The 26,150-nt window shown below is 30.8% G+C and overlaps 1 protein-coding gene across 6 annotated transcripts in view; it reads right to left on the bottom strand.

Moving 5' to 3' along the window:
- Positions 1 to 26,150, bottom strand: part of LOC105208565 (ELAV-like protein 2) — a 92,108-nt gene that overhangs the window by 2,559 nt on the left and 63,399 nt on the right. For 2 of the 6 annotated variants that reach the window (XM_029038075.2, XM_011178486.3), the window contains 6 exons: positions 18,160 to 19,882; positions 17,285 to 17,329; positions 16,922 to 17,182; positions 16,437 to 16,680; positions 15,589 to 15,633; positions 850 to 12,625 (listed from right to left, as the gene is read on the bottom strand). In XM_029038075.2, coding sequence (XP_028893908.1) covers positions 12,301 to 12,625; positions 15,589 to 15,633; positions 16,437 to 16,680; positions 16,922 to 17,182; positions 17,285 to 17,329; positions 18,160 to 18,358 — 1,119 coding nt within the window. In that variant the 5' untranslated portion in view covers positions 18,359 to 19,882 and the 3' untranslated portion in view covers positions 850 to 12,300. Of the gene's footprint in view, positions 1 to 849; positions 12,626 to 15,588; positions 15,634 to 16,436; positions 16,681 to 16,921; positions 17,183 to 17,284; positions 17,330 to 18,159; positions 19,883 to 26,150 lie in introns of those variants that run through there. The other 4 variants (XM_011178487.3, XM_011178489.3, XM_011178488.3 and 1 more) reach the window with 4 other exon arrangements.

The raw sequence follows: 26,150 nt of genomic DNA, 5'->3' as shown, positions 1-26,150 counted from the left end.
GGTACCGTTATTTTCATTTCCGGTTTCCGGTAAAAATCAATTTCCTGCCCAGCCACTTCCGACTTCCGTTAATTCAAATTTGCCCCTTTGCATATGCAACACTATCGCGCATCTCCGGCGCCGCTGCCGGAAAAATGCATTTCAATTTGGTGCAAAAAACTGGGATTTACACCAGGCGACCAGGAGCAGGCAGTAAGTGGCTGCGAAATAGAAAAATGCGAATAACTTTTGAACCGCTGCTCGGATTTGGGTGCTGTAAATTTCCAATTTTGCAGAATCGCATGCGCTACAAGTGTGTTTCAAAATATTTGTTGTTGTTGTTTTGGAAATTTTTTGAATAATTAAAATATGTTGCAAATCGCGTGAAAATATTTCAAATTGGTACAAAGTGAAAGCAAAAATAAAATAGTGCTCAAATTTTTTACTAATTTATACTTCATATAATACTACTCACCATCTATAATATTTTACAAAGCTAAACACACATTTTTTGAAGTTTTTTTTATTATTTTTTGTTTGTTTTTTTTTATTTTTTTTTTTTTTTTTTGTATAATTTATGAAAGAGCAAAAGATTGTAGAACAAAACTAATACATAAAATACAAATACATAATAATTATACATTCATATAATTCATATATATATATATAGTAAAATTGTTAATAATTTATATGTAAACATATATAGACATACATATATATTTATGCTTAAACATATATGCATATATATATATTTCTGTCTCTGCTTCTGCTTCTGTTACTGTTTCGGCATTCAAGTGAAGTGGCTTGCTGATTACAGTATTTCTCTGCTTTACTCCCACTGCATTTGTATATATGTAAGTGACTACTGTGTTCTATATATTGTATATATGTATTTGTAGTTTCCGTGTGTATCTGTGCTTATGTATGAGTGTGCGTGTGTATGTCTCTTCTAGTTGTATGTATATATGCGTCTATGTTGCTCACAACTTCTTTGTTTTGTTCGGTTAAGTGATCTTCAGCTACAAACTAGTCACTAGTCACTTGAAGAGCGCATAGTTTTGTTAGTTTTGGCTTGAGAGTTGAGAGAGGCTTGCGTAAGAGCAAGTGTTAGCCATTCTACTGACTACACTTCTTCTTCTTCTCCTTCTTGATCTATAGGTCTCCACTTTTCGCCCGCATCTCTCTTAAAGCCCAGCCAACCACATGCTCTTTGGTCAGTATTTGTTACTCTGCTTGCCTATCTTACTCTGCTTGTTTGTAATTCCTCACTCTCTTTCTCGTTTTCTCCTTCTCACTTTACTACGTTTCGCAGTAGTGTATTCTCCTTAGATTTACCATCATCCACCTCTTTAGTCATCTGTGTAACTGTTTTGCTTTTACTTTAAGTTCACATCTATTATTCCATTAACAAATATCCATATAATTACTTTCTATTACTTGCATTACTTTAGTTTAATTACTTGTTGCTTTAAGTCATATTTGTGACCAACTGTTGCATTCGTTTATATATGTATCTAAGTGTGGCATTCAATACATTTTTGCTGGTATTTATGTTGGTTGGTTAGTTTCTAATTACTTGTAATTTATTTGGTAATGTGTTAATTAATATGTAATTGAGATAAATACACAAATATTTGGATTAAATTGAAAGTAATATCTATGTGTGAATATTTTATAAACAAAGTAATTACAATTTAATTGTAAGCTGAGTCGAAAAAGCATTAACATTACCAGAGCATTACAAAATGTAATGTAATGCTTGTGCCTATGTAATGACAGCAAGCAATGCTTCATTTTCAGCTGATTAAAAATATATATTTCTTAAATTATTAACAATTATGTATACACAATTAGAGTAAATTGCAATTAATTACGATATAAATATATTTAAAGTATATTGGTTAGAGTAATGCATTACAATGGAGCAAAGTTATAATTCATAGCTACTACTTATGTATTTTCATTAATATTATACGCACATAAAAGCTAAACACAAATAATTAAACACTAATGCACGCATTTCATATATAATTACTTAGTTAATTACTTAAGAAATTAGTGGTAATTCAATACAATTACTGAATAATTTAGCGTAATTTGTTGTATGCTTTTATTTAGCAAACATACAACAACTTTAAGTTTGACAATATTCGGTTAGTACAATAAAATTGAAGTAATCATAAAGTAATGGAAAAGTAATCGCTTGTAATTCAATACAATTACTTAATAATTTAACGTAATTTGTGGTATGCTACTCCTTAGCAAACATACAATGACAATATTCCGTTAGTATAATAAAATTCAAGTAATCATAAAGTAATGGAAAAGTAATCGCTTGCATTTTTTGCCATTTCGATGCTGGCAAACACTAATTTTGCATGTCGCTCGTGTTTTCCAGCATTTTACGCTACATTTCATATGTCTGCCAGCTACACTCGTGTGCAAAACAATTGTTCAGCATGCCTTTTGTGACAATATTCCACATATTTTTTTAGTTCTTCTAACCAACACTCAGCTTTCTTAGCTCATCCATGTTTGGCGCTGTTTCGCGCACGCTCTCAGCAGTCAGTTAAGAGAGTTTCGCTTTTTAATTACATAATGAAATATTTTCTAAGCACCCAATTATTCTTTGTTAATTACTGCGTTTTGCATTTCTACTTTGTTGCTTTGTTTTTGTTTATTTGTTTTTTTTGTGGGCGGGGAACACAAATACTAGTACAAGTACCGTTATAAATACACATTAAACATGTATATATGTATTGTATATATATATATATATATGTATCTCTATGCGTTTGTATGTATTTATGTGACATTTAGGTAATTGTAATTGTAATAATAATGCATTTGCCATTTCGCATAGTGTTGCCAGCTGTTTCATAGCTATTATTTATTTTTAATAATTATAATTATGATTTTTTTTTTGTTTTATTTTTGCAATTTACTTTTGTATTTTGTTGGTTTTTTGTTTTTGCTTTTTTGAACATTTAAGAGAAACATGAAACTAGTTTTGTAAGTATGTTTATGCGAGTAAATCATAGTTGATAGTTAATGGTTTTGTTAAATCGCATGCGATATGCGTTTGCTACTACAAATTTAGTTTTTCAATATTTTTTCATATATATATTTTTTTTTTAATATTTTGTTTTATTTTTTATTATTTTAACTGTACTTTTTTCGCTTAATTTTAATGTATATTTTTTTCATATATTTTCTTCGACTTCAACGCGCAAAATTGCTGGTTTCATAAATTGGCACGCCACTCTCACGCAACGCACACAATTTACGGCGCTTCCAATTTTGCGCGATCTCCTCACGATCTCTCAGACACAAACTTCGTCCAACTTAAGTGTTTAATCTCAATAATCTCTTATATTTAATGATCCCAAATATTTGCCGTGGTGTCTTTCACATTTAATACGTTTCATATATATATGTATCTAGATATCTATTTATATATATATATATATTTATGCGTAAAAATTCTCTATATATATATATATTTGAAAAATCAGTGTTTTTATTTTGGAAAATTGTTGTTGTTTATACGATTATATATATATATGACAATGTATATTTTTTCTTTTATTTTTTTCAAAAAAATTGTTGGCGTCTAACCAAACTAACGGTATATAGTTTTTGTATGCTTTTTTTCTACCGCATCACTACCACATTTACTGTTATATAATTTAAATTTTCAATATGCTTTGCTTTTTGCTACTAATATTAAACACTTATGTGACTAGTATCTTAAAAATTTTGGAAGCTGATTTCATCATCTGGGTTTTTACGAAAATTTACGTGCGTGCAACACGCATGCTATAACATTTGAAAAAATTGCTGATTTTTTTACTAATTTGGTTTTCTTTTCTTTTTTTTTGCACTATATAAATTCTGAAATTCTGCTACGCTTTGTGGGTTGCTATGTACTGCGTTTGTAAAATAGTAGTAGTAATTGTAGTATTTGAAGTCAATTTTTTTTATGTTTTTTCAACTATTTTTCGGCATTTTTTGCGCTGACTGTTTCAGTACGAGTGTGAATTTTTGCTAAGTGGGATTTTTTGGTGTCGATTTCAGTACAGTTAGTTTATGGTACGGTATATTTTACGGGTTTTGAAATGATTTTTTAGTACTTCTACTTCATATACAATCATATGTGCTTTTGCTTTGGCCACACTTAAATATTGACTCCACTTTTATTTTATTTTGTTTAAATGCAATTTTCGTGGCTTGTCGCTAATGTTTTACACTCATTTCTGACACTTTGCTACTAGTTTTAACCGCTTAATAACATTCATTAATTTACTTGTTGCTTGTGTTTCATTTTGTTTTTGCACATTAAAATATGAATATTTTTGCTTAAAATCTGTTATTTTTTACTTAATTTTTTTATATTGTTTAAAAAATTTGCGCTAACCTCTTCAGTTTGCCTGTGGCTTGAGTGATTTAGTATGTTAGTTGTTGCACATTGTAGGTAGTAGAAGTTGGCATGTGTCTTGGGCGCATGCGTTGAATGCGTGGTATGTGTCTTGGCTAAAACGCAGAGTTGCTTATGCGAGTAAGTTTGAAGAACGCTGGTATTTTAAAGAAGCTAGAATATTTCGAACATTCATAAATATAAATTGGAATCTTTACAGTGGAATCTAACTAATTATCGTTGGACCACACTGCTGTAAATGACTAAAATCTCATGAAAATACATAAAGCTCTCAGCAAGAAACTGCAGAGCCAGTTAAATAAATATTAAGTTTCTTCTAAAACTCACATTCTTGCTCTCACTTTTGGTTTAGAACTGAACTAACTTTTAGAGAGAAAGAGAGAGAGAGAAAGTGAGCGCTCGCCACCCAACCTATTTTCAAAGCAGCAAAGCTCCATGTTCTTCCTTAATTTCCTCCTCTCCACCTATTTTATCTTCTAGGTTTTTCTTCTAGTTTCTGTTTTTTAATCTTTTCCCCCGCTCTTTAACGCAGTTGGCAAGAAGCTCCTTTGATTTCGTTGTTTGCTTGTATTTATTTTTAAGTAAATGCGCTTGTTTTTTATATACTAAGTTAGCCAACTGTATTTTAAAGCAGCTCAAATGATGTCCGCTAGTTGAAAAACGACACTGAAACCTTTCGTGATTACTCCTACAATACATTTGCTCAGTGACACACCGTCTTCTTACAATTCTCACTGACCGCACGACTTGTTTTGCGTTCCTTTTCTACACATTACCCCTTTTATCACTTTTTTACAGCAATCCAATATTTGTTAAGTTCTTTCAACCCCTTCCAGTTCTTTCTCAGCCCTTTCAAGTTCTCTTAAAGCTCTTTCCAGCTTCTTTCAAGCACCTTCCAGTTCTTTCTCAGCCCTTTCCAGTTCTCTTAAAGCTCTTTCCAGTTATTTTTCAACTCTTTTAATGCTCTTCAAGCTTTCTCCAGTTCTTTTTCAGCTCTTTTCAGTACTCTTAAAGCTCTTTCCAGTTATTTTTCAACTCTTCTAGTGCTCTTCAAGCTTTCTCCAGTTCTTTTTCAGCTCTTTCCAGTACTCTTAAAGCTCTTTCCAGTTATTTTTCAACTCTTCTAGTGCTCTTCAAGCTTTCCCCAGTTCTTTTTCAACTCTTTTCATTTATTTTCCTTCTTTTGTATGCTTTCCTCTCTCACAACTTAGGAATTCAAGTATCTTTCTTTCTATATGCTTTCTACACAACTTCCTCCAATTCCACTTCTCTTTCTTATTTGAATTTTCACCACTTTACCCCTCTTTCTTTTTTAATTATATTCTCTTCATCCATCCTTTCACTCTTCCTTGTTTTTTGCTTCTCCACGTATTTGTAGGAAACTAAAGCTTATTGCCATTATCTCGTCAAACCATCTCTCTCATTCTTCCTAAGCTACTGTCACATATATATCTTTCTTCCAACATTTCTGCCACTTCTTCAGCCCTAACCGACATATATACTCTTTACTCTTCTGCAAATGACTTCCTCTCTTTACTTAAACCACGTCTCTGTCTCTCCTTTTTCTCCTTCTCTTTCACTATCGCTCTTCCTCAAGTGGCTTCCTCTATCCTCTCTTAATTAAAAACACGTAATTCTATCGTCCTTTCTTCTCGATCTCCTTCACTATCGCTCTCTCTCTCTTTCTCTAGCTCTCTCTCTCATATGTATTAGCCAATTCACATACCTTTATCCAAGACACACACTTTATAATATTGTTTATTTTGGCGTGTGCGTTTCTTTACAATTATGAATAACAATTATTTTTGTTTTTGTTTTTGCTACTAAGTTGTTAAACACACAGTTATACGATATATTTAACTGACATGGGTAAAACATTTTTTATAAGCGGTTTTCTGCGAGTCTACACACATTTTTTGCATTTCTACTGCTGAGCTTTGAGTTTTAACATTAGTTTTTTATGGTAAATGATTAGTTTGGATTTACACATTGGCATTTCTGCTCGCTCTCGTAGAAGTGTTTAGCACATCAAATGGTTTATGACATTTATACGAATATATTTTTTTGTGAATAATCTTTAACCCGTTTCATGCTGTGATTAACATTTTCTTATGTGCGTATGGGTATGAGAGTGATTTCATTATTATTTTTATGAATTTTTGCTTTTATTTTTCTTTTTTGTAAACAATTATATATCAATTATTATATATTAGTATGTATTGTTGTTATTTTTTTATTGTTGTTGATGATAAATATCTTATCGTTTGCAATTCGTTACTATTTCAACATTGATTACATAAAATACATGCATGTAAATTTCGTGATAATCTGTTATAATGTAGATGAATGTGTGATTAGTGAGCTCTTTTTTTTATTATTAAAAAACGCATTTGTGCTATGTAAAGCGTTTAGCACCTAAATGAGCGCATTGCTTACGCATTACACAAGCGCAGTGTAGTGCTTTGTTATAGGTGTACTTGTTTATATGCATGTGGCTGTCGATTGTACGGCTGAATTGCGGTGAGCTGACGAGTTGTAGTTGACGAGATGGTAGTTAAGTAGCAGTTAAGCCAAGACACACACCATTTCAATCGTTTTTAGCCAAGTTACAAACCATCTCGCTCTTAAAAAGTGTCTCTCTCGCTCTTGCTCACTCTCTTTTAATTCTCACCACGTTCTCCCACATTGATCGTCCAACTTGCTACATTTGAGATCACTTCAACATTTCCTCACCCGCCTCTGCATTATCCAGCTTCATTTTCCATAAATCCGGATTTCCACACTCCTCCCTCACCTCCTTGCGCCGCTTGCTTAACCACAACAACTCTTTAAGCCACACACGCTCTGTCAGCTCACTTGTGTTGATCGTTTGCTGTTACCATTTTCGCTTTTTTAGCCATTTGATCAATTGCTTATAGTTGCACTGTTGCCACATTTCAGTTCGTGCTCTTCAATGCATTGCTGACAAATTTCATGCATTACAGCTACGTACTTCTATTGCGTTTATTAGCACAATTGCTTTTACAAAAATTTGGCTTATTTTGTATACATTTTCATTTGAATACTTCTATTATGTATTGCGCTTCAAGTGATTAGTACTTTTCGTTTTTGCATATGAAATTTTTTTCTATGAAATGCCTCAACCTCCGAAAATATTGCCATTAGTTGTTTAGATTCGATTTTTCTTAGTTTTCACTATTTTAATATTTTCTTATTGCAATCGCCCGCCTGTTTGTAACTACCTTTTCTACAACACGCTCTCCTTCTACTTTCGGTATACTACGTTCTCTCTCGCACTCTCCTTCCACGCAGCTAACGCGTTTTTTCTCTTTCCATCCTTTAGCTCTCTGCTTTATTTTACACGCAATCTCCTTCATTTTACTTCTCTCTGTCCTGCATCGTTCTTTTCTTACTACTCTCTCTCTTTCTTCTAGCTATTTTTTTATAAAAAATGTCATATTCTAAATACGTCTTTGTTGTTATTTTTGGTTTTTGTTTTTAAATGCCTTTCACATTTCACGCCTCTTTTGATTTTAAATGTATGTTTTCACTTTTCAGTTCTTTGCACAATCCTTTGCAGTTAGTTTTCTCAATTCGGTATTCTCCCTCTCAATTCGCCTTGCTGATCTTTCCATTCTGTTATGGTTCTTTGTTTTTACTTCTCTTTATATTTCCTTCTTCTTTTCCTGTCGATCATATACTCTCTCTTTACTGTTCTTAGTACTCTTATTACCATTCTCTCTTTAATCTCTTTACAGTTCCCGCTCTTTGCTCTTACTCTTCATTCATTTGCGTACTCTCACTCACTAACTGCTTGCAGCGCTCTTTCCTTATTTTTTTTTTTTGTGAATTTTTCTTATTAATTTTTTTTTTTATTAAATTTCACTATATAAGTACCTTTTAAAAAATTCTTTATAATATTCAAAGTTGGTGTTTTAGTTTTGACTTCCTTTCGGTTACAACGTCATACTTCGCGTAATAAATTTAATATTTTTTTTAATTTCACTTAATAATGCTAATTAATAATCTATACTCACTTATTTGAACGAATAATTTTAATTTATTTTTTTAGCGCTTCAATTTTCTTTTTAGTGCTCTCTTTGTTCTCTCTTCTTACACATTGCGCACTCTTATTTTGTTATAACATTGATTTGAGTTTTTTTTAATAATTTTTTATATAAAATTTTCAACTTTTTCATACACATTTCTACTACTTAATTACTTGATTAGTAAGCGTGAAGTGACAACTAAAAGAATCTATAGTATACGGAAAACATTCATACATATCTTTTGACTATTTATTTAGTTTATTTTAATATATTAAATTTGAATTAAAATTACTGATTATTTTTTATTGTAAAACATTGATCGCTCTTAATTAACTATAAATATTTGTGTTGCATAGTGTAGAGTGAGAGAAGTCAAGTGTGTGTGTATGTATAAATTATGAAAGCTCTCAACACAACACTAAAACCCAAGAAATTATCTGCAAGCTAAAAACACGCCAACTCATATCAACGATAAAGAGAGGGGAGAGAGAGAGCGAAAAAGAGATGAAGAGATACAAGAAAGAGATCGAGTATCACCAGAAGTGTAGTCGAATTTGTTTTTGTTAATTATACTACCACTGATCGATTATAATAGATATATCCACCAGATGCAGATCCTAACCAGATTTTTAGCTCTCTCATTATACAAATAACGTATATGTTCCAGTAGAATACGATATGAAATGGAAATGATCCAGACATGTTTAAAATACAAATTTAAAACACTAAGAGTGCTTTCCATAAACTTTGTATGCGCTCAATGTTATTTGATCCACGTGGGACTTCGCTGAAGCGATCAAGCAATCATATCAGATCAGAGAATTCTGGGAATGAAACTTTACTAAAAAATCACTCTACAAAATGAAGAGAGGGTGGTTTAAGAGAATATTCAAGAGAGAATCGCACGTATGAGCGACATTTAAACTGCAAGTTTAGAGCATATTTTGCGTTTGTGGAGCTCGATTGGTATGAAAAACTCTTATAGACGATTTATCTCACTATTTTCCATACTTTACACTCACTTATAAATTAAATCTCCACATTATTTTTTCTTCTTATACTCTCTTTCTGACATTCACGTAGCTTTTGAGTAAGTTCTCCTCCTGTATTTTATCACTACCTCCTCCATTTTTATATTTGCTCTTACCTGTTGCCAACACTGTGTGCACTTCACACTCAAATCACTCTCACTTGCTTTAAACTTATTTCAAATATTTCACCGCTTCGCTTTACTAACATTCACAATACTCAAATAGAGTTTGCCTTGCCATGCTACCTGCGCTCAGTTGTTATACTAATTTGAGTGAAGCGCTGCTCTTGCAAATCAATGATCAAACTGTAGCTCTCTCTCTTATATTATTATGCTCTTTTATAATTTTATGTACTGTCGATCTCTTTCCTCTCTCTCTCTTTCTCTTTTCAGCATATAGCAACTGTCTCTCTCACTCATATGATCGCCCTCTTTATTTAATGTATTATTTTCCGCCATCTCTCCCCCTTCACTCTTGCTATACTAATTGGTGTCATGCTCTGCTCTTCCTTGCACATGCAATATATGCAGTACTGATCAGAATGCAACTCTCGCCCATCAAGCGGTCTCTCTTTTTAATTTATGTACTGTTTGCGCTCTCATTTCCCCTCTACCTCTCAGTTGCTTTCTTTTTCTATTTGATGTACTGTTTTTCGCTCTCTTTCTATCACTCTCATATGCGCTCTCTTTTTATTTGATGTTCTGCATCTCGCTCTCGCCTTTCCACTTCACTATTTCTCTCTATCAACACACAGCGCGCCCACTGTCTGCCTTCACCTAACTGTTGCTATGCTAATCGCTCGCTCACTCTCCACACTACCACTTGTTGTTAGCCAATCAGTGTTGTGCACCACTAGGGGTGCGCGTGGTTGCCATATTAGATGTAATTTGCACTCGGTTTTTAAAATTTCAAATAATTCACACATTTATTTAGTTAATTTCATGGCAATATCAATTAATAAATTTATAATAATAATAATAATTAATTTAATAATAGCAAATAGCTTGTTTTTTGTTTTTGTATTTTTTTTTTATTTATGTATTGTATGTAGATACGTTTTTTTTTGTTTTTTTGTTTTTTTACTGTTATATTAATATTTGTTTTATGCTGTAAAATATGCGTATCGGTTGCTTGACTTTGTGTGTGTGTATGTCTGTTTGTTTTATTTTATTTTCTCTTATTTTTTTCGTCACATCATTTATGTTTCATGCAATAATTAATATATGAATTTATAATAATTAGATTTTTTAAGTTGTTGTTGTTTTTTCTCAGCATTTTTTTTGGTTTTGTTTTTGGTTTTGAAACTACGAAATTAATAAATTAATTAATTACGAAAATTCATAAATTTATATAATATATATATGCGTGTTTATGTATATATATGATAGACAAATACAAATACAAATACAATTTAATTAAGTACAATTAAGTAATTAGTTTAAAAAGTGGGGTTTACAAGTGTGACTAAGTATTTTGTTTAAATAAATTTTGCTTAAATATTTTCCACATAATAATTTTAAGTTATTTAATTATAATAGTTAATAATAAGTAATAAATATATATTTATATATATATACTATATATGTGTATAAGTAGTTATACGATGAGTTTGAGAATTATTTGTTGCATTATTTTGGTTTATCATTTTTTTTTTTCATTTTTATTTCGCTTTCTTTAGGTTCTTGAGAATTTTCAACATTTGCCTTTTGCATTATTTTCAGTGTTGATGTTTGTGTTGAAACTATTTTGTGCCAGTGTTGATTTGGGTTGCTTGCTAATGCAGTGCTTTCGCTTCTTACCATTGAGTTATAGATAGTCTCTAGCTTAACGGTACTTGGTGGCAGCGTTGCTTTGCGTTTCAGCTCGCTTTTTTTGGTTGCAATCTCTTTTAAGCTTTTTGGCCGCACACACTTTTATGTCAAAGCTGTCACACTCTTTTAATTAAAAGCTTTCACAATCCTTTAAGTATAAGCTCTTACACTCGTTTAAGTCGAAGCTTTCACAAACTTTTAAGTAAAAGCTTTCACACTTGTTTAATTCAAAGCTTTCGCTACTGCTTCACTGCTGTTGTTCTCTCGCTCTCACGCTCAACTACTTTCGGCTAAGCTTGAACACACAAAAAAATATTGCCTAGAAAGCGCATTGCGCACTTTCATTATTACTCCCTTTTTGCCATGCCGTTCTCTTTACTCTTTTACGTTTTTTCTCTGCTATGATTTTTCGCATTTTTCTCGCTCACATTTTTCGCTAACAAATTTTCGAATTTCAATAAATACTACAAAACTAAAAGTAATTTTGCACAACTTAGAATTTTTACTAATTTTTTTTTTTCAATTTTTGTGTGACTAGTGGTAAATCTCAATTTCATGTTTCAACACGTTTGCTTTTTTTGTTGTATAGTTAATATGCTTTCAGCTGCTTCTTCTGCACACACAACTACAGCTTCAGTTTTATATAATAATAATATGTGTATATAATTTATGTAAATTTTTTAAATATTTTTTTTGCATGTTTTTAACTTTTTTGTTGTTGTTGTTGTTGTTTAGTTGAACTGCGGTGTTTACTGGTTCATGCTTATTTTTCATTCTACTTCTTCTTCTTGTTGCCTTTCACTAAAAATTTACTTGAAGCTTTCAAGTGAAAGCTCTCCCTCGCGTCACACAAAAGCTTTGCTTGCGCTTACGCTCGCTTTCTATCTCACTACCGCTCCACCGCTTTCCTTCTCCTTCACATACTTGCTGTTGCTCCTCTGCTTCTCCTTCTTCTTCTTCTTCTTCTTCTGCTCTACACCACCCAAATTCACTTAAGCGGTTTTGGTTTTATTTGTCTTAAAGCTAACTTGCAACACCCGGTTGCCCAGTGTATAACCGTTGAGTGATTGTATTGCCACAACCGCTTCGTCGTAATTCGTCATGGTCACAAAGCCGAAACCCTTGCATTTGCTCGTCTGCAGATCGCGTATAACCTTGACCGATTGTACGGCACCGAATGGGCCGAACAGCTGCCACAAGACATTCTCCTCCGTTTCGGGTGCGAGGTTGTAAACGAATATACACCAGCCGGAGCCGGTCATGGCGTTACCGGGCAAAATGGAATTGGCCAAGAGATCACCGGCCAATGGTGAGTATCTAAATTCAAAAAACAAAAAAAAAATTGTGAGAAAGAGAGAGAGAGGGAGAGAGTATGTGATAAGTACAATAAGTTACAGTTATTTAGTTTATGTATAGGAAATAAATGAGCGCGTGTGTTTTACATACAGTTTTACTCAAAGGGCGCTTTTGAGTTTTCTTTATTGTATAGACTACTACGAGAAAATACACAAATAATTATTTGTTATTATTCTGAGTTCTCTGAGCGTAAGTTAAGACGCAGCGTAAAATAAGGCACGCTCGTAAAATTTTTTTATTGCTTTTTGAAGTAAAAAATAAACTAGAAATGTTTAAAAATGAGTGAGAATATGTGTGACATTATTTGAGTAACAATATTTGAGTGTATCAGCTCAACGCACTCTTCTAAATGAGTCGAGAGAGAACTAGTAATTGGTGATATTGTTTTTAGTTACAAAGAATTAAAATAAATAAATGAAAATGATATAATGAAAATAAAACATATAGAAAGAATGGAAATAAGTGAGCAAATTATTATTATTAGAGACTTTTATGAGAATATGGACCAAAAATGGGAGGAGAGTAAAAGAGTAAGAGTAGAGCTACCTGCTTTAAATAATGTTGATAAGGAGAAAAAGATCGAGTATTTAGAGTGAGACAACCACAGTACTCATTCGCTTTACTCAATTCAAGACTGCTTGAGCACGGAGAGCTCGTGTTGTGAGAGACCAACACAGAGTATACGAGAGTATTGATGAATTTAAATTTGATTTTAATAAGCATAAGCACTCATTCTTTTCGCTCATTTTTGAAATGCTTAAGTACGGAGAACTCAACCGAGAGGAGATGAGTTTATATAAGAAGTGAGTTTGAATTTTAAAAGAAATAAATTATTTCTAAAAAATTTGCAAGAATTTGATTAGGTTCTTCTTCTCAAATACGTTTTTAGTAAAACGGTCTCTCTAACTGTTTTGTAATTTCTTTATTTCTTATTATTGTGGTCAAAAGGATAATTCATAAGAAAAAGCTCACTCTCATTGATTTAATTATTTTTATAAGTTGGTTACTCCAGAAAAATATTTTGTTGAGTTTACTCCACACAAAAAAAAATTTTGAGAGCCTCTGACGTTTACCGTTATTTATTTTTTTATTTCTCGCTTTACTCCCGAAAAGAAATTTGTTGAGTATCTGACGTTTACTCCACACAATTTTTGGTTTTTTAGAGTCTCTGATTTACATTTTTATTTCTCTCTCTCTTTCTCTTTGTTTAAAGAGTATTTGCTTTTCTTTAAACAGTATTTTCTCATAATTCGGTGCTTTAACTAATTCGCCATTGATTTTACATATAGATTTTGGATTTTTGGAAAAAATAAATTTAAAAAATGATGCACAAAATATAAATAAAAATTAAATAAAATATTCAGAATAAAATATTAAAAAAAAAATAAAAATATACATTGAGTGCATAACATTATTGAGCACTGTTTAGATGACGCTCTGTTATTATGAGTTATTTTTACATATACAAATACTTGCTTTAACATTTTCAAATTGTATACTAAGCAACCTTGCCGAAAAGTTGTATTATTTAACAAATCGTTTAAAAAAAATTTATTTTATGAATAATTTTTCTTTTTTTGTTTTTCAAAATTCACACAGATGTTTGCATGCCTTTCTGTTAATGTATGAGTGTAAAATAAATGCAATATAGTGATTGTAAACAGTTAAAACAACAAGTACATAGAGCAACAATGTTTAAAATTTTTGGAAAAATTAAAATAATTTTTTTTAATTATTTATTTTTATTTTTTTATATTTTTTGTCATAATTTTTTTTTTCATTTTTTAATTATTTTTTAAAATACTGGCAACACTAAAAATAATATAAAATCAATTCAATTTTAATTTTGCTATAATACAATGGCAGTTGGTGTTTTGTAAGTTAAAATCAAATATTAAAAAACCTACTTTTCGAAAATATTTTTTGTATGAGAGCGAAATGCAGAACTTCAAATAAAAAGAAAACCACCCAGAAACCGAAAACAACGCACATTTAATATAAATTTAATATAATACAGTGTGTTATTGAAAGGCAGGAACGCAAATTTTAAGTTTATAGAGCGTGACAGTCGTAAGCCAGGGGGAAAAGTTTAAATACTAGTACAAAGATAGCAAATTAAATGTCATTTTCTTCGGAACTAATGTTACACTGAAAAAAATTCAAGAGCAAAATTTTTACTGCATTAACATTGAAAGCAAGCAACAATCTTAAATATTTTTTACGTTTTAATTTTTTTGTCAAGAAAATTTTTTAAGTTAAATTTATCTAATAAGAAAATAATAATAAAAAAAGTTTAGTTGAAAAAATTAAAAATTTGTTTTTAATAAATTTTTAAAACTATTTTTTTTTTAATTTCAAAATTTAATTTCAATTTGAAGAAATTTAATTTATTTAAGTTAGTTTAGATAATAAGAAAAAAATTGATAAAAATAATATTTAAAATTTTTTAATTTACTTTTTAATGTAAGCTTTCAGTACTAACGAAACACTGGAAAAAAATTTAGTTCGAAATTTTTACAGCATTAACATTGAAAGCAAGCAACAATCTTAAATATTTTTTACGTTATAATTTTTTTTTCAAGAAATTTTTTTAAATTTATCTAATAAGAAAATAAAAATTAGTGAAAAATTAATTTACAAAAATTAAAAATTTAATTTTTAAAAAATTTTCAAATCTAATTTGAAAAAAAATTTCAAAATTATTTGTTTTTTAATTAATAAAAAATGCAGAAAAATTAAAAAGAACTTCTTCGCCAATTTATATTAAAATTTCTATTTTCCAATTTAATTAAAAAATAAAAATAACGTATCATTACCACATAAAATTTCGCTTTCTTGTACTTTTCTACACACAGTTGCAATTTGTTTCGAACAAAGGTTTTGTAAAAAATATAAATATTTTAATAATAACAAAAATTATTCACCTTTGTAAACCCTTGTTAATGGCTAACATCGGGCTTTTTCCAATGCTAAAAATGAAATCGGTTCGTTTTTCGGTCAATATTATTATTATATTTTTTTCACAAAATTAGAAGAAAAAGAATAAACGTAAAGAAGGAAAAATTAAATGAGTACGGTTTTAGTAAAAACAAATAGTAGCGAAAAAAAGTTGCGGTTAGTATGACTGCTGAAAACGTTTCAAATTCGATAAAGGTCGCAATTCCTTTTTAAATATTTTTTGTTGTTGTTGGTTAAACAAAAAAAATATTAAAAAATTTCTGATTTTTTTATTGAAATTGAAAAATGTGTTTGGAAGTACTTTTTTTGTATGATTTTTGTTCTCATTTCCAGAAATAATATACAGCTAGGCACTGTGAGGAAAATACGGTATTAAAAAATATGTGGAAAAAATAAACAATTGTGAGGAGCTTGATATTTGAAGCTATTATTTATTGAAAATAATATGTTTTGAGTTAAATGAAAATTTGAGGTACAAAAATAGAGAATTTATTTTAAACGGTTATTTGAGGTTAATTCAAAAGAGCTTTTGAAGCTACAAAAACGCTATGCTTGCGCTAGAGCTTTCCTAGAAGAGTAGTTAAAACGAAAAAGTTTGCAGGTTACCGTTACTTTTCAAAGAAAAAAGTTTCACAGCCGTTACATTTTTAAAGCTTTGCAGCTTTTACTTTACCCTACTCGACTTAAAAGTTTGCGCACGCGCCGCTACCTACATGCCTAGTACCTTGTCATACTACATATATAAGCTTATGTAAAGCTTTTTGTCTACAATACATTTTGAGCTTTTTAAGCTTGCACACTTGTTGACACTTACCTTATACGTCCAGCCGATGGCAGTGCGCCAGCAAGACGACGCGTTGCGGCAGCCGCTTGTGGTGTCAAATAAGCGGCCAGCGGTGGTGGGAGTTGAGCTTTGGCGCTATTGCTGGGATTATTGGCAAATTTGACAGTTATTGGTTCGGTGTAACCTTTGGGCGTTTTGCCATTTAATTCCTGTATAGCGCGCTCGGCTTCGTTGCGTTGGTCGAAACGTATAAAACCGACACCTTTCGATAGACCTATGGGAGAAGAAATAGAAATTTTTAATTACGTTTTAAACGGAAAAAATAATATGAGAGATAAGCTTACGAGAGAGTGAGAGAGTTTAAAGTGAAAGAAAGTGTGGGTGTCAAAGCTATGGTTTATGTCTGCGCTGCTTTAAGCTCGCAAAATCATGTAAACTTGTTGGTTTGTGTCTCAACTATTGTAAAAGCTCTCACCGCGCTCTACTCTCAACTAACTGCACTTCACTTGACTCACCAGAAATATTATCACAGAGTATACGAGATGTAATTATCTTGCCATATGATGCGAATAGTGCCTCCAAGTCTGGTTGTGATAGATTTTTGGGAAGACCCGATACATACAAATTAGCACCCTTTATTGATTCCGAACTTGGACGGGCGTATGATACTTTAATCACTTTATTCTGTAAACGTAAACCATTCAATGTATTAACGGCCTTCTCAGCATCCTCGGCGCGTACATAGTTAACAAAACCGTAGCCCAAGCTTTGGCCGACTGCCGAAGAGAGATGTCAAAATGAAAGAAGAGAAGAGAAAGGAAATTAATTAAAATACAAATCTATGAGTTTAAGCTTATTGAATGTTATTGATGACTTACCTTGTTGCAATGCCGGATTGAGTGCGGTCAACGAAGCTGGCAACACTGTAAAATAACGGCATTTTATTTAAAAATAGTATAAGTTAAAGGAATTTACACTAAACTTATTGTTATAGTACTTAAAAAACATTTTTTAATTACAATATTAGGTACTACTTCAAAAAAATTTACTTAAGTACTTAAGTTTCGTTTAGGTATAGCTTAAGTTTCACTTCAATATTTTGTTGTAATTTGTTTAAACTAAGTTATTTCAAGTGAAGATTGAAATGTGTGATTTAAGCACATAAGTTTTGCTTAAGTTTCACCATAATCAACGTAATGTGCTTATTTTTTAATAAAAAATTATACTAGCTTAAGTTAAAACCAAATTTATTATATAGAAAGCTTAAAAAATATATGAAGGGAGTGATTTAAGCACATAAGTTTTGCTTAAGTCTCACCATAATCAACGTAATTTGCTTATTTTTTAATAAAAAAATTATACTAGCTTAAGTTAAAACCAAATTTAATATATAAAATGCTTAAAAATTATGTCAAGCGAGTGATTTATGCACTTAAGTTTTGCTTAAGTTTCACCTAAGGTAACATAAGTTGCTTAATTTTGAATACAAATGATAACAGCTTTAGCTAAAACTAAATTTCATAAATAACTATCGTATTATTTAAGCTTAAGTTAACGCTAAGTAGTTAAGTTTTACTTAAGTTGCACTAATGTACATGTATGAAATTCACAAAAGCTTAAGTAGAAGTTGTGTGACATCCTTCTATTATCAGTTAACACACAACTCATGCTTAAGCCTCACTTAAGTGCAGCTTAAGTCAAGTTCTTTGCTTATCAAATAATTTGTAAAGTGAGAAAAAAGTTGTATATTTACCCAAATTACCTGAGGCTTTGTCGCGCACTAGCTTGCAACTCTCCAATTCGCCAATGCTCGAGAAGAGCGAACGCATCTCCTCTTGCGTCATTGTCTGTGGCAAATAGTTCACAATCAAGTTGGTGCGCGACTCGTCCGAGCTGCCGTCAACGGAGCCATTGGCGCTGCCATTCTTCACGATATCCATGGCGTTGGTCATTTTTTTGCCGGCTGCTTGCTGCGGTGTTGTTGACTTTTTATTAACGGCTGTTGTGGCTGCGGCGGCGGCGGCGACGACGGCGGTGGTTGTTTGCTTTTGGGGCGTAATTTTGAAGTTCGATCTCAACGGTTGTGTGCGCTCGAACGCGTGCTCTTAGTCGACTGCTTTCTGCTGCAGTTTACTTGCTCGATCTTTGATCTTTTCTCGCTTTCTCACTTGCGCTACTCGCTGCTTGCTAACTGTACTGCTTAGCGCTTTGTTGCTTTGTTTTGTTATTTGTATGATTTGTTGTTGTTGCTTAGTAATTAGTCTCACTGCTTGTTGTTTTAAATGGTCGCTTAAATTTAATTTAATTTAATTTAAATATTTCTTTATTTCTTAAAGAGCTTTGATTGCGCTTTGCACAAGTCCCGTTGGAAATTAAGTAAGTAAGTAAGTATGTAAGTTAGTTTTAAGTAAGCTTTCGCTAAAAATTATCTTTACACAAATTGCAAATAGTTTTAGCTTTGCTTATTTATTTACTTTTTTGTTTTTGTTTTTGCTTTTTTGACTAGAAGACTTTACACTGTGTTTGTTGGCGTTGAGCTTTCGCTTGTGGCCACTTTGAGCTTTCGTGCGTTTTTGTTTTTGGTTTTTTTTTTGGTAGCTTTCGCTCGGCGTTGCTGCTTGGTGTATGGGTTTTAGATCGACTACGATCGTTCTACGCTCGTTTCTTTGTATGTGTTTTTAATGATTTTCTTTCGCTAAAATTTGGTTTTTTAGTAAAATTGATTTTTCAATGATTTTTTGGTTTTTTCTTTAGTTAGTTGTTGTTTAAGTTAAAAGAGTAAATTTTGCTAATGATTTTTTTTTTGTTTTTATGTTCGTTAAGTGTGTATCTCTGCTTCTCAAAGGATTGTTCGTGTATGGATTCGCCTTTGTAAGTGTTTTTTTGGTTTAAATATATATATATATTATAATATTTGCTTTTTTATTATTTGTTTTTGTTTTTTATAAAATTGCAAAAATGCAAAAAGACAGCAATATTTATATTTTTATATAATTTATATGCTCCGCTCACTAAGATTTTATTTAAAAATTTGCTTTTATTTTTTTTATTAAGTTCTTCTCTCTTTACTATATCTCTTCTCTCTCTTAACTGCTGCTGCTGTTGGTGCTGTTGCTCTCTTGATCTGCTGGTGCTTTATGGAACATTGGTATTTGTATGTCACGTTTTTTATTTATATATCTTTATATATATATATATATATATATATATATATATATATATTGTTGTTGTTATAAACTGTTGTTTTTTGTATAAATTTAATATGATTATTCGTTAGCTCCTTTTTGTGGATATTTGTTTTGCTCTGCTACTATTCGCTTTAGTTTTAGTTTAGTTGGTTTTCTTTGGTGGTGTTGATTTGCAAGATTCGCTTGGATCTCGATTTATTTTCGCCGCTCTCTTGATTTTGCTAACTCACAGAGTTTCTACTCTCTTTTTGACAACTGCACGATTGCGCTCACGTTGAAATAATCAATCTGAAAAGAGAGGAGAAGAAAATTAGTTGTGAAGAATACATATCGAGAAATATAAGCAGAAAATATTTAAATTACTGTAATTGCAGTACTACTAAACAGTTTAGTAATGGTAATCATTACTGCAAAATTATTTCAGTTAAATATGTTCAAAAAATTTGTAATTGGTTTCGATATTACTTGGTAAAAAAATTGTCGAGTGGTAATTATAAAATGTAATGGTACTAGTAATGATTACTGTAGTTCTTTTTCGGAGAACGATGTTTTAGATATTGTGTAATTGTTTTGTTATTTCTTGGTAAGAATATTGTAATGGTAATTATAAGATGTAATGGTGCTAGTAATGATTACTGCAGTATTTTTTCAGTGAAAAATGTTTAAGAAATTGTGTAGTTGTTTTGTTATTTCTTGATAAGAACATTGTATTTGTAATTAAAAGGTGTAATGGTACTAGTAATGATTATTGCAGTATTTTTTCAGAGACGAATGTTAAAAAAATTGTGTAATTGTTTTATTATTTCGTGGTAAGAACATTGTAATGGTAATTACAAGGTGAAATGGTACAAGTAATGATTACAGCAGTACATTTTCAGAGAAGAATGTTTAAAAAATTGTGTAATTGTATTGTTATTTCTTGGTAAAAAATATTAGTAGTGGTAATTAGAAGGTATACTGGTACTAGTAATGATTACTGCAGTATTTTTCAGTGAACAACGATTAAGAAATTGTGTAATTGTTTTGTTATTTCTTGGTAAGAACATTGTAATGGTAATTACAAGGTGTAATGGTACTGGTACTGATATTTGTACTGCGCGCTTTTAAAGTATTTAGTCACAATTTAATTATATAAGAATATTATTGGTAGTACATTACTCTTACAAGTAATCCTGAAAGCTTTACTCATAGTAATGGTGATGTAATGGTTGTTCTAAAATATTTAAATATTAAATGGAACATAAAGTTTTCAATAATAACTAAATAGTGAAAGCAAATAAGAAAAAATTTAACATTTTCGCTATGGGAAGGGTAATATTAATTACATTTACATTACTCTTACAAGTACTTCTGAAAGTTTTAGTCATTGTAATGGCAATGTAATGGTAATTATAAAATTCAAATATTAAGTGAATCATAAAGTTTCCATGGCTAACATTATATTGAAAGCAAACAAGTACAAATTTAACACATTACTCGTGGTAATGGTAATGTACTGAAGATTACTGCCATAATTTTTTTTTTTATTTTAAAACATAAACTTTTGGTAAAATACAAAAGTTAAGCACGGTAATTGTAATGATATTTTTGAGTAATTGAAAAAGTAATTATGTGTAATTGCTGTCTTCACTTTAGAGTAAAGTAGTAATTTCAAACCAATAAATTGCATTAATTTATGTATTCTTACTAGCAAATCCATTAAAGATCCCTAATAACACACACCCGATATACTTCCCACCCACCCAGTCCATATATAATTACTGTTTTTAATATAATTAACAATTGATCAAATTGTTTGCCAACATTGAAGTGGAAGTAAATGTGCCATCAAGACTTTCAAGAAGTGCTCAATCAGAAAATATATGCACTTAGACAAGTATACACACCCACACCACCGCATACATACATATCTAATGAACAAGTGTAATGCAATACTGGCTATCGGGGCGAAATAAACAGCGGAAAAAAGCAGACTGCGTAGAGCCCAGTGGGTGATCCCGCGGCAAAAGATGCAATTAAATGAGTGTGGAGTGAATTGAAATGGGTTCATATGCACCAACATATGTGTATGAGTATGAGTTGTATGCCTGCAGCGTTATTAATGCCCACATGGGAATTAATCAACTTTTTTATGCCCATATTCGGTTGTGTATTTATCCATTTGCACTGCAAGTTGTTTGGGTTAAATAACAACCCCTAAAAAATCACCGACTGTGTGGCCGCGTAGAAACCCTCCTGTACTTATTTATCTACATTACGTTTGTTGTTGTTTTTATGCTTTTGTTTTTTTTTTTTCTTTTTTTTTTTTTTGTTTTAAACATATGCGGATTATGACTTTAGCGCCAGCGTTGCCACACAATGCCGACACAGTGTGCGCTTTTGTTTTCGTATTTTTTGTTTTTGTGCCGCAAATGCAGTTATTTGCAAAGTCTTCCTATTGTTTGTTGTTGTTTGCGTTTGCTTTCATGTATTATATGACTCGACGCAGCACAGTATTTTTGTGCAATTGTCGGGAAGTAATTCACTAATTCGCAGATAGATTTCATTACATTTGCTTTGTTGGCATTTTTTCCGGTTTAACTGTTGATTTTTTTCGTTTTGTTCTCTTTTGAAGTACAAGTGCTTGAAAAACAGGCGGTTTTTAATTAAATTTGTTGCATTATTCGCGCAGCAGGGGGAGGTATTAACGGGGGATAGAGTTAATTGATATTCATAGAAGTCCTACATTCCTCCATTTGTTCAGAAAATCACTTTAATTAAGTTGGGCTCTATTTTTCTGCATTTTATAGAGAAAAAAAACTTTGATACAAATTGTAATCAAATCACTTATAGAGCATTTTTTTTTATTTTTTGAAGTACTTAAGATTTTATTAAGTACTTAAATTTTTGCTATGCTTATCATTAAGAGTTCTTTGCGGGTTTAAAATTTATTTTTATTTTTTTTTGAGTTATATTTACTTAAGTGACTTAAGTTTGTGTTAAGCAATTAAGTTTTCTTTAAGCACTTAAGTTTTTACTAAGCATTTGTTTAAGTATTTTTCGAATTTTGCCAAAAACTTTTAAATTTATAAATTTCATTGACATTAAACATTATATTTTATTCAAAATTAATTCCTATTACACTTAATTTTTTTTAAGTACCTAAGTTTTACTTAAGTTTTTATTAAGTATCACATATTTTTTTCAAAATTAACTTCCTTTGACTTTCACCTAACTGCTAATTCCTATTTTGCTTAATTTTTCTTTAAGCACTTAAGTTTTATATAAGTTTTACTTAAGTTTTTTATTAAGTATCTAGTATTTTTTGTAAACTTTACTTATTTTATAGAACTTAAGTGCTTTAAATAACTTTCGACCTATCTTTTGATCAAGTTTTACTTAAGTTCTATAAATTTTAATACTGAAAAAATATTAGTTTTCTTGTTCAAGACTTAAAATTATTTTCATTAACATTTTCGTTATTGAGTATTAACTGAAGTGTGTAGAATTAATCTTTGCCATGTCTCCCTGACTTCGATAAATAACTTCGTCTACATTTATACTACAACTACTTGCCACAAGCCATTTCACAGCTGCTACTTTTCCGATTTGAATAATTTTCTTTGTTTTCCATTATAATTTTCCACTTCAGCTGTATTACATTTCTAGTTACAACACAGTTTGCTATATTTCATATACAACACATACAACTAATTTCTAACAACCGATTTCTAATCAGAATTGCTGTGTGACATGCAACTAACCAGCCTCAAACCGCCTGTCTAGCTGCTGTGTTGCTTGGACTGCTCGTTAACAGCGCCTAGAGCTAGTGGATGTTGTACTGTTGTCTGCAACAGGAAAGCAGGAATCTAACTGCTGTTATGTGTGTTTGTGTGCTGAAGGTTGCATGCAATATGAGTTCAACTGCATCTACACACACACATATATATGTATGTAATGCTATATGCTACAATAGCCCGAAAAATGCTTTGTTGCTAAGCTATGTTTTGTCTATTCGGCGTGCTTGACTGCTTACTTCGTGATGTTTTTGTTGTTATTGTTTGCGCCATCGAAATAGTCAAAATACCTAGCTAGAGTCCTTTGCACATTTGATTGCTCAACTGCAACTCGCGCTCACACACATACATATATATATATACAGCGCATACTGCCTCTCTCCCTCTCTCTTCAAACACAGCGCTCATATTATTGTTGTTTTTATTGCATGCAGTGCATTTGCTTTGCTACAACAATGCTGCAGGCAGTGCCAATGGCAGCAACAACGACAGCTGTGACTTCATAGACAAAACTCACACACACACACATCACGCTTGCATTTCAACATAAATGCATAACTGCAGTTGAGTTGTGTCTAGGCGCGGAGTTCATTGAACTCACCTCACCGCATCTATTTCGTATGTACATTTGTATTTATGTAGTGACTTTCGCGACTGCCGGCGCAACTGGCAGACAAACAAGCGAGTGCATATACATACACATACACACATATGAATGTATGTATGTAGATATGTTTATTTGATCGTTATCCTGATTGAGATATCCTTGCATGCACATTATTACCGTTGCTCAGTGAAATTAAAGCATTTTCTTCTACAAATGCATACATATATATTTACATACATATTTATGTTTGTATGTATTTGCTTAAAGGTGTGTAAAGATGGCGTTGCCATTTATTTGTTTGGTTATGTAATCGGTTGTAAGCGTAGTAAATACGCGGAAAATAACGGTTGGTAATATTCAAATAGACATATATGCAAACAAATTTGTATGCACTTTTATATATTAATATATTTTTAGGCATTTAAAATACGTAAATGTATGCAGCGCCTGCGGATAGGCTTCAAAAAATTTTAATTCTGACTAAAAACTAGTTTTTTTAATGAAAATTTGTGCATTACTTTATGAAACTAATAATATTTAGTAAATTCAGAGATTTTAACGAGATTTTATAAAAGTGTTTATATTAAAAAAAAATATATATTTTTTTAAATTTAATTTTCAAAAATTTTTTAAATTTTTAAAATTTAGTTAACTTAGATATTTCAGCATTGATCTGAAAAAAAAAACAAAAAAAAATAATAATATAAAAAATTATAAAATTTTTTAACTAATTTTTTTATTATCTGAAAAATTTTTGGATTTTATTTTTAAAAATTTTAAGAATTATTGAATATTAAAAATTCTTTCGCATTTTAAATGTAGTTAACCTAGATATTTCGGTATTAATCGCAAAAAAATTTTAAATAGTAAATTTTTTTTTTATGTTTTTTTTACTTTTTCTTTTAAATTTTTTTTTATATTTTTCTTTCAAAATTTTTTATACCGAAGTAAAATTTTTTTTTTATTTTTTTTACTTTTTCTTTTAAATTTTTTTTTATATTTTTCTTTCAAAATTTTTTATACCGAAAATAATTTGTGAAACTTTAAAAACTCCATCACCAATGTTATTTATTCATATATGATGTTTTTTATACAAAAATTCCAATTATATAACCAGTTTTGTAGGTTAAAAGATATACAGCGCCTGCGGATAGGCTTCAAAAAAATTTACTTCTGACTAAAAAATTTTAATTTATATTTTTTTTGCTTTTTCTTTTAAATTTTTTTTTTTATATTTTTCTTTCAACATTTTTTATACTGAAAATAATTTGTGAAAATTTAAAAACTCCATCACCAATGTTATTTATTCATATATGATGTTTTTTATACAAAAATTCCAATTATATAACCAGTTTTGTAGGTTAAAAGATATACAGCGCCTGCGGATAGGCTACATAATTATTTTAGTTGAATCAAAGCAAGTCACGCTTACAATATATGAGCTAAAACACAATTGCTCAGCAGATTTATAGCCTGTCAGAGCATGATTTAATGCACATACAGTATGTACAATAAGTATGCGCACGAATATGAAGCATTAAGAAAAAATAAATGAAAATTGTAATGCTAATGATATTCTATTTAGCAGCTGATTTATAAGTGACGCACCCTCTGCGTCAAATTTTTATAAATTATGCACAAAAATGCATGAATATGCATTTTCAACACTTGCCGCAAACATAACAAGTATTGCAGCAGCTAGTCACAAACTATAATAATTTATTTAAATGAGTTTGAAGAGAAACTCGCATTAATTTACAGCTGCTCGCGTGATCATATGCTGATATCAGAACAACCCACATTTTATACAACAATGAAAAAAAAACAAATTTCATAACTGTAACAACTGTTTTTGGCTGATTTTTATCGCATGCGATTTTCAGGCAGATAAATCTAACGAAAACGAGGGTTGCTATTGTTGTTTACAATTTTTTTCGAAGCTAATTATAACACAAAAGCATAAGCTAATCGCACTAAGTGCTATATAGGCGCTGATAAGAGTTGGATTTTTTACCTTTTTTTTAATGTCACTAGTCAAAAATTTTTTTTTTCAATATATAAAAAAAATGTTGCTTCATAATAAATTATCTTGTTTCGAAAAATTTGCGAGGGTGCGCTGCTGCTTATCGCATTTTACACGCGCGATTTGTTGATTTAAGGGCTGTTCAGCTGA

This window comes from Zeugodacus cucurbitae, chromosome 5 (genome assembly GCF_028554725.1).
Source record: "Zeugodacus cucurbitae isolate PBARC_wt_2022May chromosome 5, idZeuCucr1.2, whole genome shotgun sequence".
NCBI classification, from domain to species: Eukaryota; Metazoa; Arthropoda; class Insecta; order Diptera; family Tephritidae; genus Zeugodacus; species Zeugodacus cucurbitae.
Note: the sequence above shows the minus strand (reverse complement) of the source record. Positions and strands in the feature narration are given on the sequence as shown.